This window comes from Calonectris borealis, chromosome 1 (genome assembly GCF_964195595.1).
Source record: "Calonectris borealis chromosome 1, bCalBor7.hap1.2, whole genome shotgun sequence".
Taxonomy (NCBI): Eukaryota; Metazoa; Chordata; class Aves; order Procellariiformes; family Procellariidae; genus Calonectris; species Calonectris borealis.
Genome location: NC_134312.1, coordinates 125,994,014 through 126,012,394, shown reverse-complemented (window position 1 = coordinate 126,012,394; position 18,381 = coordinate 125,994,014). Strand labels below are relative to the sequence as shown.

The following is an 18,381-nucleotide window of genomic DNA, read 5'->3' as shown; positions in this document are numbered from 1 at the left end:
CCATGAGATGGAGGTAGGACCTACACCTACCCTCTAATTTGGCTGTTTCTGTTCTTTACAGGTGCAGCACATGGGCTTTCATCAATCCTTCAGATGTTGCTTTCCTATTATGAGTACCTGCAGCCAGCGGATCAGGAGCTTGTGTGGCAGAGCGTTGATTTTCTTATGGACCAAGAACAGAACAGCAACTGGCCTCCTGAGCTGGGAGAGACAATCGAGCGGGAGAATGAGCTTGTACACTGGTGTCATGGAGCTCCAGGTTCTTTTCCCATTGATGTTATGAATAGCCAGACGCTGATCACATTGCTTTTCCACGTTAGGTGATTCTATGTAAAAGATAATCTCAGGTTAAATTTTATCGATTTTGACGTTTTATGAGATGCAAGCAAACTATTTAGGCTTTTTCTTCCAGTTAAGAGTGTTTTATTTATTGCTGAAGCAGCTGGAAGGATAGGCATATTTTCTGCCTTAAAAGCATAGGTGATCACAGCTGAAAGAATTCTGGTGATCCTGAACTGTGTTTTCCGCTCTTGCTCCCTTTCATGACAGGACCTCAAAAAATGGTACAGCTGAGTCAAAAGACAGCATATGGCTGGACAGAAAAATAGTATGTGAAAGAACACAGATACAGACACATCTGTGAGTTTTGGGAAGGCCTTCAGAATAGCTTTTTTCCCCCCTTATCAGAATCAAAGTTTAAGCTGCACTTATTACATGGATAATGCATAAATTGGACCAAAGTATTTTCATGTGAAGGGGAGTTTGTACTAGCAAGGGGCATTTTTTCTGAAAGTCACCCATATAAAACTGCTTTTCAGAAAGGAAGAGAATCAATCCTTAGTTTGGGTTCATGAGGTAAGACTGATGTCTGTCAGTTCAGAATCTAATCCTATACATTAGCAATTTTGGCAAGTAATGCTGTATATTGAAATTGCTTTTTTACCCCCAGGCAGAATTTTATTGCTCTCTAGTCATATTGGCTTGGTAGCATGAACCTCGAAGGTTACAGAAAAAATTACTTTCATTAAAGAATGTCCATAAGCACTGATGCATTGCTTTTAAAGGTGTTCTATTTAAATTACAAAGAGTACATTTATAATTAACATCCCTTAAATGTGTTTTCTCCTGATGCATTATCTTTTCGTTGGTATGATTAAGGAACAAGCTTCTTGCTCTCGCACTATAATGAAGTGAAGTGAAAACAGCTTTTGCTTACCAACCTTTTTTATTTTTAAGAGTTAAAAATTATTTCTACAGCATGGCTGGCCTAGTGATGAAACCTGCAGGGAAGATGCTCTCTTTGTTTCAGTATCTTGAGAGTGGCCTTTGACTTGGGTTTAACTGTTAGTGGAGACATATGCATTGAGACTCTACCAAAGTGCCAAAATCCCAAAGCGCATAAAGAAGTTACTTTAGGAGACATTTAGAGACATGTGAATTCATTAATTGCTATTGTTCTTCCCCAGAAAACCCTGTATTTCATCACTGTTCTTGGGTAATAAAGCACATGTAGTTTACAAGAACACTTTTCAGCTACTTCAGTGTATAAGATATTCAGACCACAAGTGAGCTATTCTAAACATTTCCTCAGGCGCTCGATTTGGTTATGTGTCATATGCATTCTTTTAAGGTTACCATGAACTGAGCTGTGCAGTGCTCTGTTGAAGATTATGATTAATTTATTTGAATCCCCTCTAAAAATAAGCCAAATAGCTTTTTTTTTTTTAAACAGAAGTTAGTATGCATAACTGTTTATAACTAGAATAAAGCATCATGGCCTCACTGAAAAAAAAAAAAAAAGTTTCTTTTTCTCATTCAATAAAAAATGGTATCTGTTGCCAATGCAAGAAATTAACTTACCCATCCTTGTGTTTCTGTTAGTGTAAATAGGTGAGGTGAATTGGGATTTGAAACCAATAGAAGACAGTGCTAAGAATTTCCTGTTTTAAAGGCAAAAATGTGACTACTGTTTTAAATTGATGAAAGACTGGGAATGTTAGAGTAAACCCTGAAATTCAATAATGCATTGAAAAGATTGAAAGTGGTGTTGTCACAGGGAGTGGATAAGTACATCTTATCATATGCTTTTTAGCATACCAGATACTCTCCCCTCCATAGGTAGCATATAGATATGTAACGTTGACACGTGTAGAGCATGAGACTGCAGTTTTTCAGTGTATTAATCTTTATTCTCTTATGTGTTCTACGAAACCCTTGGCCTACTTATTACAAAAGACAATCTCACTGCTGTTTTCCTAGGCATTGCATATCTGTTTGCCAAAGCTTACCTGGTTTCCAAGAAGCCTCAATATCTGGACACTTGCATCCGCTGCGGAGAGCTAACTTGGCAGAAAGGCCTGTTGAAGAAGGGACCTGGAATATGCCATGGAGTGGCTGGTAGTGCTTATGTGTTCCTGCTGCTGTATAGGCTCACTGGAAACTCAAAGTACATTTACAGGGCGCAAAGGTTAGCATTGCTACCTTCCTGGATTCAGGGTAATAGCAGAAAGTTTCAAGAACATTGTGTAAAGCTGCTCAGAATCTGTGATCACCACCCCCTGATGTAACCTGAGTGTTTAAGCCTCAGGTGCAACTCTACCCGTGAGTTGGGGGGCAGGCGCACTCTGCGGGGAGCCCTGCAGTCCTGCTTCCAGGTGGCCTGTGGTGGGAGAAGCATCGGGTTCTCCTGGGCTCCCTCCCTCCCTGCCCGCGAGCCTGCGCTCCTTCGGAGGGAACCGGGCTGGATGGGGAGGAACGGCGCGCATCCAGGTCTCATCCCGATGTGAGGTCAGAACAGCCAAGTTGTGTAGCCAAGTCCAGGAGCAGAGTAGAATGGGATGCTGTTCGTTACATTGATTTGTTCTGATTTTCAGAGCATTTAACACTATCCCTTACTACTAAACATGGAAAATAAATATATGACCTGCTTTGCTGTTGTTTTACTGTTTTTTAATTTATCATCCCCAGCTTTAGCCAGTTTGACATTGTGCTATTCGGCTTAGCTAGTGGGGTTAATTCCTGATGCATTTTGTCCTGATGCAAGCAAGTATATCCCACTGAAAATTCTGTCACTGCAATTATCTTTAATTTTATTTCTGTAATTTACTATACATGTTTAAAAAGATAACATTCAATGTTTGTTACTGTTTTCCTTACAGCATAGAATAATGAGGGGAAGTGGTATAGTAATTAGGGTGACTTATTTTCAGCCGTTTGCTTTGAAGTGAGAACATTTTATTTGTTATACTTATTTCAGCATTACAGAATTTGTTGCATCGATGTGAAACATTGCTTGCATCCTGCTGAAATAACAACCAAGATAAAAGTTATTAAAAAGTATTTGTTTAATAATATGTCTCATAGACATCAGAAAAAGTTTATAGCTCTTGAAGAAGCATAATACATGTGCAGATTGCAAAGGTTTGCCTTTTCTAGATCTCAGGGACCTCAGTTTATCGTGGAAATCGGAGAGTGTAAAATTTCCACTTAAGGTTAAATAATGAACTTTCTACTTTTTTTAATCATTGAATGTTATTAAAATGATGCTTTCAAACAACAAGTAAGTAGACTTACAGGGACACCAAATAATAACAAACTCTCTTTTTTTTTCCCCTGTTTCTTAGGTTTGCAGAATTCTTATTTACAGAAGAATTTAAGGCTGGTTCCCGGGCATTAGAAAGCGTATATAGTCTGTATGAAGGCTTCTCGGGAACTGTGTGTTTCCTGACTGACTTGCTGCAACCCGACCAAGCCGAGTTTCCTCTCTTCAGTGTCTTTGTCTAGAGAGTAACATTCTCCAGGGCCACATCCTGGTGGCCATGGGAGAGGGCACCTGCGGTTTCACTTATTTGTCAAGAGAGGCTATTTACAAAACAAGCCAGCAGTACCACTAATCCTAGCCTTAACGTAGCTGGGAGTCAGGTGAAAAAGAAAATACACTGGGGCTTTGGGAGGGAAGTGTGTGGTCAAAAAAAATAGGTCAGTGAAAAAAAATGGGGGAAGTGATTGAATCTGATGTGGTAGATATTTAGCTGTAATAAGAAGCAAAACCTAATTATTCAAGTGAAAGAGAAAGGGGCATTAATTTGGTGGTTACACAGGAGAAAAAAAAAAGGCAAGCTAGAATTACAGGGACATGCAAAGAAGAAACAGTGATGCATCCAGTAGGTTTTAAAAAGAGACCTGCAAAAACAAGTCTTCATGCAGCGATGCACTTACCGGGGAGGGTGTCGTAGACATGTCACTACACTGCACAAGGGCAAAATCTGGGATTTTTTACCTAAACCACATCTATTAGTTCTAGTAACATGTATTAGAAATACCTGTATCTTGGAGCTCTTTCATCTTCATATGCATATAATGGTAGTTGTAGATAGCTATATATTCAGGCTGCAGTTTCACTGGTTCATTTCAGCTAGTGGGGTTTCATGTGTGTAAATGAGAACTGAATTTGACCCTTCCTTTCAGAGCTCAGTCTGTGGCGAGGAGCTGGTCTCCTTGCTGATTTACTGTCACCGTGTCACTTCTTGTCAATACTTTCCCTGTCACAGGGAAGATGAGTGGAGCCATGGAGAAGACTTCGATTGAAAAGTTCTGTAGCAAAGATACAGCAGGCAGATGCTTTCTTCACGGGACAGCATTGCTAGATAAGTATTGTTCAGTGATACAAAAGCTTCCTTTAAAAATTAATTACTTATAGCAGCATTTCTGAACAATAACACCCATATTTCAGAGAATGGAAAATCTATTTTCCTTGATGAATTGTTCACTACAAACCCTGCAAACTGAATGCAAACCTTGGATGGCATACTGATCTTAAGAAAAACCTGATAACAAAACTCAAAATTGCTTCTTTTCCTGGTTAACAAAATAATGTATATGCCCAAATGATTTGTAGCTATAGAAATAAATGGGTTGCTCAACACTAGTTGCACTAGCACTTAAGGTTGCAATTATATGCTGTTTTATATGTATTATATATATGACATGGTACTTGAAAGCTAAAGAAAATGCTAACATAGATTTGTAATAAAAAAACTATAAAATCAATATCTGTATTTAAAATATATTTACTATTTATTTATTTTTATTCATATGGGAATAATGTAATGCAATTACCTTTAAAGATAGATTGGGAAGACCAGTACGTCAAAAATTGCAGTTAGGGTGAAAAAGCTGACCTACATGCACTGCCAGACAATGCAGTCTCTCTTCCTGTATTCTCAGCTGGAGGAGATTACAATTTCTTTATTTTTAATGCCGAATGGATTAAAGTTCCCATTTAATTTCAGTGGGCTTTGATCAGGCTATAAATTGGAGCCAGGTCTTGCAATCCTTCCTCATTTTAATACAGTAATCCCATTCCTACTCTTGCCACTGTTATTTTAATGAGATGGCTTGCATTATTATGAGCTGCAGATTAGAATTTCTGCTATTTTGTCTTGCACTGTGAAGCTCTAATTAATTACTCAATCATAGAAGTAACCGTATTTCATTGGTCAATAAAGCAATGCAGTTCTGTATCAGTTTGTCAAGAATTTAGGGATTTTTTGGTGAACGGAAATGTTAAAATTCAATATACAGTTGTTACATGTTTATTATTTGTGGGATAAAAGGTCTTTTAAGAAAGCCATTAATGTCACTTACTTTGTTACTCTGAGCAGTGAGATGCATACACACAGAGGATGTATTTCACAGGGAGGTATACATGTGAGGCTAAATCAAAAAGTCAATGGACGCCTGCGCGTGCTTTGCCCAGCCATGTTTAAATGCTCCTGTTAGATCAGAGCAAAGTCAATTGTCAGTAGTGAAGAATCCTAAGTCCATTAGGGTTCTTCTCGAGTTGCTTCGTGTAATGCGGGTGTCTAATATATTTCATAACTGGAACCTTTTAAACAAATGTTTAAGGGAGGTAAAACTTGGCCTGTCCACTTTTTCCCTGTGGTCAATAGCTTTTCAGTCTCAATTTTTATTGTAGGGTAATGTCACTCAGCTAAAACGTGTAAGTAACAACATTTGTGCCATAGCGTTTAGATAGCTACTGTAACTGTTCTATCTTATTGTAAGACAGAGAAATAAGTTTTGCCATGATCTGGACTCAAGCTGCTGCAATCCTACGTTTATTGCCAATCATTTTATTTAGAGATGCAAACATAGAACAAAAAGGCTGAGTGTTTTGATAACTACACAGTCAAAAAAACCCAAACAACTCCAAACTTAAGCCTTAACAGAATCTATGCATATCAGCATAGTAATCACGACCTTTAGATTTTGTCCCCTTTTAATTATCACTGGACCACAATATTTAATTGTTTCCAGTTAGTTATTTCTCAGGAGATGCTTGAAGAAGAAAATCTTTGCCAAAACCTCAATAAATCTAGAGCACAATAAATCAATACAGTAACTTAGATCCTAACCAAGTCATGAATGCTGATGTTGTAACATATACCACATATATGTTACAATTTACCGTAATAGATGTAAATAAAATCACTCCATTATTATTATGCTTAACTTCTAATGATCGTGTTTGCATTTATTTTCTAATATAATTCTTCATAAATGGCAGGAAATATGCGTCAAGAACTCAGTGTCAGTTTTCTGGTGGCTTTCCCTCAGTGTCTCTTTGTAGAATTAATTCCTTCTGATCTACATTCAGAGGAGACTCCGCTCCGCTCTGTGTTGTGTTCCACCCGCAAAACAATCTTCTGTCTCTGCAACCCTTCTCCATACATGAAGCCATGTGTTTGGCTTCATTGGATACTAATCCCCTGAGAAAGAAAATAGTTACCTGAGTAAGAGTTAGTCCATTCAACAATGAGAAGACCCATGCAACCACCCAGTTTTCAAAATCTAGGTCCCAAACATCTCTCTGCAAGTTAGGCGAGTTCGGCGCTGATTTCAGCAAGGGCAGCACGCAAACTTTGTTTCCTGACACTTAAGATCAGTAACAGTAACATAAACATCCAGTCTCATGGAAGACATCTTGTACAACCTTGGAACATAATTATTCATCTGTATTCATCAGACGTGGCATTTTGAGCTCATTCTTACAGCTTTGTGGCTTTTCTTACCTGACCTAGCTGGGTTAAGGTGCTCGTTGCGCTGTAGTCACAGCTCCTGAACACAGTGTAAATATACCCCAGGGCTCTTCTGAAAATGCCGGTCATTAAATGAGCAGGTTTTTTTCATCTTTTTCCTCGTCTTAATTGCCTATCTGCTTTTTTTCCTTTGTACTATATATGCTGTTACATATATGCTGTTGCAACCTTTATTTGTTGCTTTTAAGACATTGACAGGAAAGCAATCTGAGCAGAGCTGTCAGCACTTCTCAGTGTAATAAAAAAATAAGGTCCTTTGTGTTCCGTCCTTACTGCCTCGAGAAATCGATCATGCAACCTTTGCTAGACGTTCTCAGCTGGATGCCGTCTCCTCTCCTCCTGCTCCTGAATCAGGCCCTAATAGACTGAAAAAGCGTATTCCTGAACAGATTCTGCCATGGTGCTGTGACAAAAGACTGTGTTACCAGAAGCTTGAGAAGCCTCTTTCAAAGTGTAAAACACAAGTTACTACGTCACGTTTGCACATTAGTTTCTTGACTGTGTTTAGTTTCTAAAGTGTAGGCAATAGGAATTTAAGTGATAATAATAGTATTTCTGATTATGCTGTTAAAGCAAAGAGGATGCATTGTGTGGGTATTGGTGCTTATTTGTGATGTATCTGTGTTTGTGTAGTGCTGTTTGTGAGTAAAGCTGTGGAGTACGAATCAGTTTAAGGAGCTATGTACTATTCATGACTTTTGGTAGGTCATCCATAGATTACTGTCATGGAATAATTTTGAGGGAAACTAGATCAGTAATGTCCAGATTTAGTGATCTCAGGATTCATAGAGCCAGATGCAATAAGTTTCATCAACACTACAGTTCTAACAAATACATCTTAATTTTTTCCTGCTACTCACAACTTCTCAGCATGATAACGTATTCGTTTTGTGCCACTGCTTTCAGTATCTGCTTTGTTTGCATCGTTGTTTCCTTCAGTTTCCCTGCCTTTCTTTTCCAACCTATGAGTAACTTCAGAAGACTGAAGCAGCAGCCCAGGTCTTTTGTTCTTGAAAATAAGATTGATTAATTTTGCTTAAGAGGGGTGTTCCACTTATTTGCATTACATTATTTTGCACTCCCAGGTGGTCTCTTCTCACTGGCTCTGCCATTTCCCACCTGCTAAGGAAAAACCATTATACTGTGTAACAGCTGTCACTGATGTCTTACATCATTAAATAAAACAAAGAGAGGCTGTCTAGGGGGTATTTTCACTTCGCTACTATCTCAATTCTATTAAGACAATCAAAAACACGTGAAATGGCTAAACATCCCAAAATACACATTTAAATAGTACTGGGAAATATGCACAAATGAATGCAAGTAAAGTGGTCACCCTTTTCACTACTCTGTGAAGTTAAGTAATGCCACTTTGATGTTCTAATAATTATTATATGGACATGTAGACAATATGATAAGAATACTGATTAGTTTTTAAAATACTGTGGAAAAAAATTAAATGTAGGTATCTGATGTATTCAGAAACATACAGGTGCAATATGTGCAAGTGGAAACTTTCATAAGCAATCAAATTTTTGTACTCACATTGTTATCTGCATATACAGTTATAGCATCTGCCAACATATTGCACGTTTTATGCAAACAGCGACCTATTTTAGCATATGCATGCATTTTGAGAATATATCCTTGTTATTTGGAGCTATAAGATCCATGGACAGAGTGTATCTCTGAGGTCTGCCAAGTAAATCTCAGGTGCAGTAATCTTCTACATACCTTGAATATACACTGGCATGAGTGTATATCCTAATCTGTAGGAAGATTAGTATATCAGGAATAAGAATTGCCCTGCAGATTTTAAGAATAATCTTCCTGTGAAGAACTACATCGATGAGCAGTTGCTGGCTAACAGCACAGTCTAGATTGCTCTGAGAAGACATTTCAGTTTATGTAAGTATAAACTGGACTGGACTAAGTAGTAAGCAGCAGAAAGCTAAATTGAAAAGAAATAAGAAAATGACCAAAAATCACATTACTGAGGGTACAACATACTTCAAAGCCATAAGCCAAAAATGCTCAGGGCCCACGAAACAATACAGCAATTTAGGGATGTGAATAGGCATTTTCCAAGAGAATAGCACAGTTTGCTTCATTGCACCCATAGTGGTACAGTGTGCACTGTATGGGTTTTAGCTGCCTTGAACAACACTTCATTGCCATTATAGCAAAGTCATCATATGCTGAAAAAAGGCTGCCTGTGAAGGAGTTGCCTATAGCTAGACCTCCTGCCTACTCATACCATTTAATGGAATAAAAGTGATGTACACTGTTAATGCTTAGGCAGTTTAAAAAAATAGATCCAAAAAGCCAACATGCACCAACTTTTCGACCTGCCTTTGAGCCATTAAACCTCCTGACTAATTTGTACCATCACTGATGTCACTGCTGGTCCTGTACCCTGTGTATTTAAAATTTTACATCATGCTGTGAAAAAAGTCAATTTATAAATAGCAATCTGCTTGAAAATACATAAGGCCATTATTTATTTTTAATACTTACAAGGGAGTCCCTTGACTTTGTTCATTGCATGACTCAAAGAAGAGGTGGAGGCACTTAGGTCAAGTACAGCAATACCAATTAGAATGGCAGAAAATTAATTAAAAAATCATTTTGCCTAGTGGTATAATGATATTTGAATTAAAAAATACTTTATAATGCAGTGATATTCAGCAACAGCACTGCATGACTATACATGCATACTCCCCAGAATATTTTATGTAGAAGTCCTGACATCAGTTATATCCCATAGTGAATAGAAGACAAATCCTATTGAAACATTTATTTCTACTTCATGTAGAAAAGAAAGGCTGGCTGACCAGAAATTGAATTCTGCTTCTCTCTTCATTACCATGACCGCACATGAGAGAAGAAAGATTTCCTCTAACAATGGTCTGATTTTGCCACTGATTTGGCCTCTTGTGCTCATTTTCAGGGCCTGATATGCCACCTGCTGATGTCAATGGTGAATCTCCACTTGATTTCAGGCATGCAAGGTTAGGTCCTTCCACAGGTGTGAAATAGGGGCAAAACTGCATCATTCTGGGCCCCAAGCCTGCAAACTTTCCTCTACACAGGAGTCCCATGGAATTAGTAGGACTTGTTCGTATAGCAAGAGGAAAGCACGGGTGTTTGCACATGCAGGGCCCTATTTGATAGAAGTTTTATTCCCATTTTCCCTCAATATGTCTGCAGTATACATGAATGCCAATACCAATTAAAAGTACAGGGAACGTAAATGGCATTACTAACAAAGGGTTAGTTATTTCATGTCTAGTTTGTGTTGGTGACACTTGATTATTCAATATATTCCAAAATATGGTGTTCGTTTCTTGAGCACATGCTGCACCCTAGATTGGTTTCTCAGTGTAATAGCCATTCACAGCCATAATATGGTACAGGCCCTATAGAATCAAGGTTGATTTGATTCTTTAGAAATGCACCTTATCCTTTAAAAGCAGGACCCCTGCTCTTCTGATGTTTTAAACACTGTGATCTTTCAGAACGTGTTTTATTGTATTAGTTTTGTATTGTAGATTATGATAGAAACTAGATTTTATAGCTTTTTAAAAGCAGTGATAATACTAAGCTTCATAGTGGCAGAACAAACTCTGTGTATATCCATATTATGAATATTAAAGCTGTGATTATATTTTGCCTTAAGTAAAAGCCCAACCTTGAACAGTATGATTTTGCATTGGATTGCTTATTTCCATACTTATCTTTCATAGCACTGGCAACTTTTTCTTCTGGAGCGGTCATGACTCAGGGCTCCGAAAGCTTTTCAGTGGTACTATGTTATCAAAGGTAAAATCATTCATCTGAGAATTAGATAAATCCAGGCTGCACATAGCGATCAGGTAAAACTACCTCATAATAGTTTCCCACAAGGTAACAGGTTGCTTTTGGCCTGTAGGTTAAAGTTCCCCACCTAGGTGTTTATTTTCAGCCTGCTTCAATCCCTGTACATGTGGCCTCTTCTCTTTCCAGAAAGACCCCTCCATTCCCAGTGAAGGGCATTAGAGCATTAAATTCACCCAGGCCTGCCCTTAACAAGGTTTCCATCTTTGCCATCATCAGCTGAGCTCAACTAGGTGAGCGATGGGACTCCAGATTTGCCAGTGCAGCAGTTCAAGAAATGGCCCAAACAAAATGTTATTGGCATTTTTTCTGTAAATCTGGTGACAACGTAAGTTGCAGTAGAGAATAGTAGCTGACATGCAGAAGTAGCTATTAGCGTTATCCCATTAATAAGCTAATAGCATCTCAAACTCCCTATCTTGCCTTCCTGTTGTGCTCCTGGTAGGTCTCAGGTCTGTAGCTAATTTCTACAGGCAGATCTGCAATTGCCTGGGAACAGGCAAGGAGAAACGAGATCTATCAGGGGAGGCATCAGCGCCAGCTGAGCACGAACCAAGTACCTGCATGGACAGGAGAAGTGGCGGTGATTGGAGATTCCCCCTGTGCAGGATACAGGCACCATCTTCCAACCTGACTTGGTACCTCAGGAGCTTTGTTTCTCACCAGGTGATCAGATTCAGGATGTTGTGGAGAGACTGCAAAGGCTTGTCTTGCCCTCGGGCTATTAGCTTTTGCTGCTCGTCCATGCAGGCAGGGTGACCTTATGCACATCCAGAATGACTCCAGAGCACTGGTGGCAAGGGAGAAAGGCATGGGGTGGTCTCCTGGCTCCTTCTGGTGAAGGGGAAAGGCTCAGGGATGGTAGACAAATGCTGCTGGCCAACAGCTGGTGTCAGAGCAGCGCTGTGGGTTTTGTGATCCTAGGAACCAACCTTTGAGGGAAATGCCTGACAGGCTAGGGTATGATCCACCTGACAAAGGGGTAAAAGAGCATCTCTACCAGCAGGTTCATTAATGTGGTGAGGAGGTCTTTGAACCAGGTGCATCAGGGGAGGGTTACCAGGACTCACAGCTCCTTTTCTGCATTTTTTTTTAATGAGCTGTCCCTCAGCCTTTGCTGTTGCATGGGGTTATTTTCTCCCAGGAGCAGGACTTTGCCCTTGCCTGCTTCTTTCAGGCTATTTCTCCATCCTGCCGAGGTCCCCCTGAGGAGCCGCCAACCAATCCCCCCCTTAGTCCAACGTGTATCTTATGGCCAAAGGGGGTGACGAGGGGGTGGCTCCCCGTGCGCCACGGAGGAGCGCTCCTCCACGTCCGCCCCTGTCACCATCAAGCCCCGGCAGCCCCGAGCTCACCCGTTCCGGGGCCGCCGCTGGAGGGGCCCCGGCGACCCCTGCGCCTCCCCCGGTCCCCTCCGGGCGGAGGCGGCGGCTGCGCCGGCGGCTCCCCCTAGCGGGCGCCGCGCCTCAGCGGCGGCTGGGCTGGGCCGGGCTGGGCGGGCCGGGGCGTGGGGCGGCTGCGGCGCGGCGCGGCGCGGCGAAAACGCTGCCCGCGGGTGGGTGGGTGGCGGCGATGAAATTCCCGGGCTCCGTCCTCGTCTCCCTCAGCCTCTTCGTGGCCGAGACGACGGCCGCCCTGTGCCTGAGCGGCGCGTACCGCGCGGCGGGGGACCGCATGTGGCAGTGGCTGACGCTGCTCTTCGCCCTCCTGCCCTGCGCGCTGGTGCAGCTCAGCCTGGTCTTCATCCACCGCGACGTCAGCCGCGACCGCCCGCTGGTGCTGCTGCTGCACCTCCTGCAGCTCGGGCCCCTCGTCAGGTCGGTGAGTCCCGCTCCGCCCCGCCCCGCCGCCCCTTCCCGCCTCAGCGGCCCCCGCCGGCCGGGGGCGAGCCCCGAGGGGGCTCCCACGGGCGTCCGGAGCGCCCCGGCCTTTGTGCCGTGCGGGCGTCTCCACTGCCGGGCGGCTGCTGCTGCTCCGCACCGGTGTCAGCCGCCATCAGATCCTTCCCAGTCTCGCGGCTGAAGCCTGCGGGAGGAATAATTTCCTTTTTAAACGTCCTGAGGCAGAAACACGGCGGGGGGCGTGGTGCTTTCTGACCTTCAGTAGGCACTTAGCGTTGGAGAAGATGGGCTAAGCCCCTCCTGAGAGGCAGGTGGCGGGCGGGCTGCGCTCCTGCGGGGAGAGGAAAGCCTGGCAGAGCCTGCTCCCCCTTTCTGGTGGCGTTTTCTGCCCTTATTTTCTATCCGTGTAGCGTTTTGCGAACGGTTGTGGCTGTTCGCTGCTGGTTTCTCCACAACGCTTTACGCTGGGGTTACTTTCAAGAGAGAAAGGAAGACGTACTCAGTTGCTGGTTTAAAACAATGACGGTACCCATCCCATCTGTGCATCTTGGAAATACCAGTAATGCTTTAGTCTGTCTCTTCTTTCCGAAAGTGAGCTTCTTGCCCCAAATTGCTTTGGAAATTTTTCAGCTTCAGTTCAACTTCTGACTGAAAATGTCCTTAGGGGAAAAAAAAACAGATGAAAAGTTTCAGAGGTGGTGCAACCCTATGTCAAAATGTTTGCTGGGGGCTTTCATTTTAAATTTACGTTCAAATCTTTTCTTTAAAGAGAAAGGGAATTAAATATAGTATCTCTGTGGTAGAGGCTGGGAGAAGTATCCCCAACTTTTTGAAATTCCTGGACAGTGTGGAAAAGGAAGATTGTTCACACTAATAAGGGTGAACAGTTTGGATGTTACAAAACACCTCGCACTTCAAAACCATTGAATTCCTCTATAACCATGGCTGGATTTTTTTGTTTGTTTGTTCTGTTATTATTTTAAAGAGATTTAAGTTATGGCTTAACAGTTAAGTTCTTGAAGAGCTCTGGTTTTCTAAAAGCTAAGAACAAAATACTTCCCTATCCTTTGGAAAATAAGAGTGGAACCGAAGAGAAAGCAACTATCAAAATAAAAATTACGTTCGTGACTTTTGTCATTCTAAATCAACTTCTTGAGGTCAGAGAAGGAAAGAATGTCATGTCAAGCTGCAAGGTGGGAATAAGCAAACAAAGGATGTAAGCAACAACAAATTAGAGGATTTTCTTTCTAATTATCTGGAAGAGACATAGACTTCTGCTTTGACCTTAACCACCAAGCATGATTTCACTTTCTCTTTCTTTCTCAACATCAAGTTTATCTGTTTACAACACAAATCTCCGCTTGTGCAGAACTCACTTTCTGCTGTGTTGGCCAGCTCCCAGCTGCTGTCGCCACTGGAAAACTAGTGGGCATATGGAAGCCCTCTCCTCTGCCCTCTCTCCTTTCCTCTCCTCTCCATGACGCTGCAGTGTATAAGTGTGTCGCCAGCTTTGCACTTCTGCCTTTCTCAAAGATTTACAAACTTAGCGTTTCCAGGAGGTTTGAAGATGTTCTGGAAGCGTTGCAGCATGCCTGTGCCACAGTCCCTGTGGCATCATTTAGGCAGTACAAAGTGATGCTTGTTAACCTCCTTCTAGACCCAGGATAACTGGAATTATAATTACAAATAAAAAGAGGGTAGTACATTCATGCCACCTGAAAAACTTATTTCCTGCTAAAGGCTGGAAGGACTCTACAAATTAAGAGGAAGAGTTTAATAGAAAACAACCTATCTTTAGATTCAGGGAAATGTGTCTATTTGCAGAATACAGTACAGAAATGTGAGAAGGCAAAGTGATCGGTCTGAGACAGACACTAAAGGTCTTTTTTTCTCTTCCTTGCCTTCCTATCCACTGCCGCTAAACGTTATATCTGTCAGAAGAGGAAACGGATTGCTTCCTATCAGGTGTAGATCTGCACTGTAAAAGTTGAAGTGTTTTCAGCACATGAAATACCTTACCTTTCCCGATTTTGCACAGGAGGCTTTCTATCTTGTGTGGACAGGAATACACACACGTCTGAGGTGATAGCTAGAAGGCAAAATATTTTTTGGCGGTATCATCAGTTCACTGTGGCTTTCACCATTGTAAGCTGAAAAGAACCATTGTCCCTGGAGCCATTTTATCCCACCCGTTTAGGCAAACTTCTGCTCCTCTGCACCAGAGAGTCCTGCTGCTGTTAGTCATCTGCTTCCCCAGTACGAAGCCTCGCTCCATCCCCTGTGTTCGGTCTCTCTTACATCTCACTGGCACAGCCCAGGGCCTTTTAGGGAGTGCTGCGTCAAATTAGGTCAAATAGGACACATAGACGGTAGAGCCACCCCAGGCTCTGTCCGCCTGCAGCATCAGAATGAAATGTTGAAGAGCCTTTAGGCCGAGTGAGATGGCGTGCTTCGACAGAGGGCAGTCTGCTTCGGCTGGCTCTAAAAAAGCTAACGCTTTTTAACCAACTCTATTTGGGGTGTGACATGATACAGGATAGTTAGTATTTCTCTGTTCAGACTCAAATACTCAAATATCAGTGCACTGGCTTACAGACAGCACATATACGTTGTGTGAGTTTTCTTCATCATCTTAAAAGCTAGACATTTTTCTCCCCTTCCTTTTTCCCTTAAAAAATTAAGTTTAAATTTTGGGGAATGGTATGGAAATATCTTGGCAGGGAGAGAGGGTATTTAGCTTTGCAAGCCAAACGATCCAGCCTATTTTGAATCCTCTGTGTGACAGGGAAAAAAGTACATTCTCTTATAAAACCTTCTTGCACACCACCACCTTCCCCAAACACCCACACTCCACCTGTTCAGGAGGCACTCGCTGTCCTGCTGCTGCCACTGGAAGCACTAAAATTAGGAAGCATCCCTCTTCCTGGAGGGGACTTTTGCTGTACTGGGAGAGTACTGTTAATGCACCCTTTTTTAATTCCTTCTCCCACTCCCTGAGGGTTTCTCTATAAATTCGAAGCGATTAGTAGAATAAAATTCCTACCCCCCTCGGTGGCCTGGCTCTGATCCCCAGGATGTAGGCGTGCCGGAGACTGTTCAGAGAGTTGGCTGGAACAAAGTGACTGCAGGTTTCTGGGCACCATGGGGGAGTCCTGCAGCATTTCAGGTTGGTGCAACTCCTTGTGAGTGTACTAATTTGTCTGGATGCTTAGAAAATATATTTGGATACTTTCTCTTTTTTTGTAAAAGGAGATCTTTTACCACAAAGCAAATTACTAGACACAAAAATGACTTAAAACAATAGCCAATGTCAATGAGAGATTTAATACATTTTTCTTTTCTTTAGAGAAAACCATGATGCTTTTTGGCTCGTTATCGGCTGCTCCTGAGCCAAGGACTGTCTCTTTGTTCCCTGTTCATTTGGACAGCACCTGTAGCACCGACATTGTCTTGAGGTTTTAGGTGCTGCGGGTGCTGCTACAATTCCAATAAATAATAACTGGATATATTTTTGTTCTGCACTTAGGGATTTGTTCAAAATGCAAATAGCTCTTCATGAAGGGTGCCAGAGAAACCCCTGTTAACTTGCTTGCCCTTTTCTATTCTGCAAGCAATGAATAGGTCAGGAGCTGAAGTGAGAAGTGCAGATTGCCAACAAACTGACTTGAACAGTCAGAGGTTACAGTCACGAGCAGGGGGTGTTGGTGGTATGGTACCATACATCTGCGGTGGTTCCTTACTATTTGATTTACTGAAGACCGTACTGAAGTGGCATATCCAGAAGGGACTGGTGTGAACTTGGCAGTGCTTCCTTCTGATACCAGCTTCACGGAGAGGAAAGCGAAGTGACTGCTGCTGTCTTTGAAACTACCGTCCCTAGTGCTCTGTTCGCTGAATGTGGGCCTACAGGTTCTTCCTTACGAGGAACATGCAACTAGGAGATGGTTCTGTCTGCAGGATGAACTTCTCTTGTGAAAAAAATCGAAAGCCAATGTAACAGGACCCTATATAGAACACTAATGACTGTTTTCCTCAGATTTTAATGGGACAAGGATATAAACAATAGACTACTATTTTTTTTTTTTTTAAATGGGATCAGGCTTTGTTTCTCAAGGCATAAGGAGAAGCAATTACATGTGTCTATGTACTGTGTAGACAGCAGCAAAGCAGATGCAGTAGGAAGTTTGCATCAAACTGCCAGGGAAGCTGCTGTTACAGCCAAAGTTAGAAGTTTAAAAAAACAACAACAACAACAACAAAAAAAAACCAAACCCAAAAAAACAAACCCAAAAAAACCCCACCAAACAAAAAAAAAAAAAAACCAAAACCAAAACACCTATAGGCTGAAATTATTGGAGTCATTAATGTTTTGGGCACCTAATTCTGCAGTTTGAAATCTAATAAGCTAAAACGGTGCAGATAATGCTTCAGTCATGTTCTGCAGAAGCATTGTCTCTTGTGGGTAGTTTCTCTTTCCTAGTGATCTGCTTTATAGTTCAGAATAGCACAGGTCTAAAAACCTCTCTTCCTTGTAGGGCTTCTATTGGCAGACCTTACTGTAGGAGATTCTGCTAGCTCTAAACTTTACAAATGTTGATGCATCTCCCTCTTTTCCAGATGGGAAGAATATGCCTAGACCCTCTTCAGGCTTTTTTTTTTTTTTTTCTTTATTCTTGAGCAGATGTGTTAGGTGTCCAAGATGCGATGAACAGAAAGTCAGTGCAGATGGAAGGTAGAACAATGAGTGAGGAACAAATCTTTGTCTGACGCAGGTAAGTAAATCTGCAGGACTGATAAGTCTTTTGCACACTTCTCTAAAGAAAAGGAATTACTAAAAACTGAGTCATTAGAGAAATCTGCTTGTACATTTGCAGTGAGCGTGTGCAGATAGGTCTCTCAAATAGACGTTCGCTCTTGGAGCGCTTGTTGGCTGTGGGAAGTTCCCTGTTTTGATTGCCTGTTCCCTCTTCACAGCACCATTATTTTGCCTGTATTTAAATCCCACACATCCATGATTAAAAGGGAATGAGGTGCCTGCTTTCAGCAGGCATATTAGGATAGGATTATTCCTCCTACTGACTGTGTAGAAGACGAATGTATTGCTGCTGAATCGCACTTTGTAGGCACCATCAGGATCCCTGAAAAAATATAGCTTTTCTCTCTGCCAAGATTTGGCAGCAGGGGAGAAAGCAGCACCATCTTTTTCTTACCTTTTAACTTTCACTGTGTAGAGTAGATCTGACATTTTTTTCTTCAAAGTAATTTTAGTTCCTTCAGAGCCCGTACTGTCATTGCTTTACATGCAGTGAAACCAGCCAGCTGCGTGCCTTCTACTGTTGATGCCATGTGAGGATCTGTTGACAGGGCCCTAAACATCACTGCATTGCAGGAGATGGATTGTGCAGAAGTTGGGATCTCCCATTCCTGTTCTGCCAGAGCAGAGCAGCAATGAGCAGTGGGCAACTGGGGCTTATGGGGAATTCCCTGTTCTGTAGTGGAGTTTGTAACTGTGGAGGAAAACTGGCTTGAAGCAATCGCCTTCTTGCATTGTCTTTTAGTTGTGT

At 41.9% G+C, this 18,381-nt stretch overlaps 2 protein-coding genes across 8 annotated transcripts in view; both read left to right on the top strand.

Moving 5' to 3' along the window:
• The window catches only part of LANCL3 (LanC like family member 3), a 44,562-nt gene extending 32,333 nt beyond the window's left edge, over nucleotides 1-12,229 (top strand). The window contains exons 3-6 of one of the 4 annotated variants that reach the window (XR_012677401.1): nucleotides 62-259; nucleotides 2,260-2,467; nucleotides 4,551-10,922; nucleotides 11,106-12,229. Coding sequence is in view for 1 of the 4 variants with exons in the window: in XM_075174394.1 (XP_075030495.1) it covers nucleotides 62-259; nucleotides 2,260-2,467; nucleotides 3,624-3,783 (566 nt within the window). In the remaining 3 variants the exon portion in view is untranslated. Of the gene's footprint in view, nucleotides 1-61; nucleotides 260-2,259; nucleotides 2,468-3,623; nucleotides 11,044-11,105 lie in introns of those variants that run through there. The other 3 variants (XR_012677400.1, XR_012677397.1, XM_075174394.1) reach the window with 3 other exon arrangements.
• A 262-nt stretch (nucleotides 12,230-12,491) lies between these two features.
• The window catches only part of LOC142093298 (NADPH oxidase 2), a 51,822-nt gene continuing 45,932 nt past the window's right edge, over nucleotides 12,492-18,381 (top strand). For 2 of the 4 annotated variants that reach the window (XM_075174359.1, XM_075174352.1), the window contains exon 1: nucleotides 12,506-12,797. In XM_075174359.1, the coding sequence (XP_075030460.1) occupies nucleotides 12,549-12,797 (249 nt within the window). In that variant the 5' untranslated portion in view covers nucleotides 12,506-12,548. Of the gene's footprint in view, nucleotides 12,798-18,381 lie in introns of all 4 variants that reach the window. The other 2 variants (XM_075174379.1, XM_075174376.1) reach the window with 2 other exon arrangements.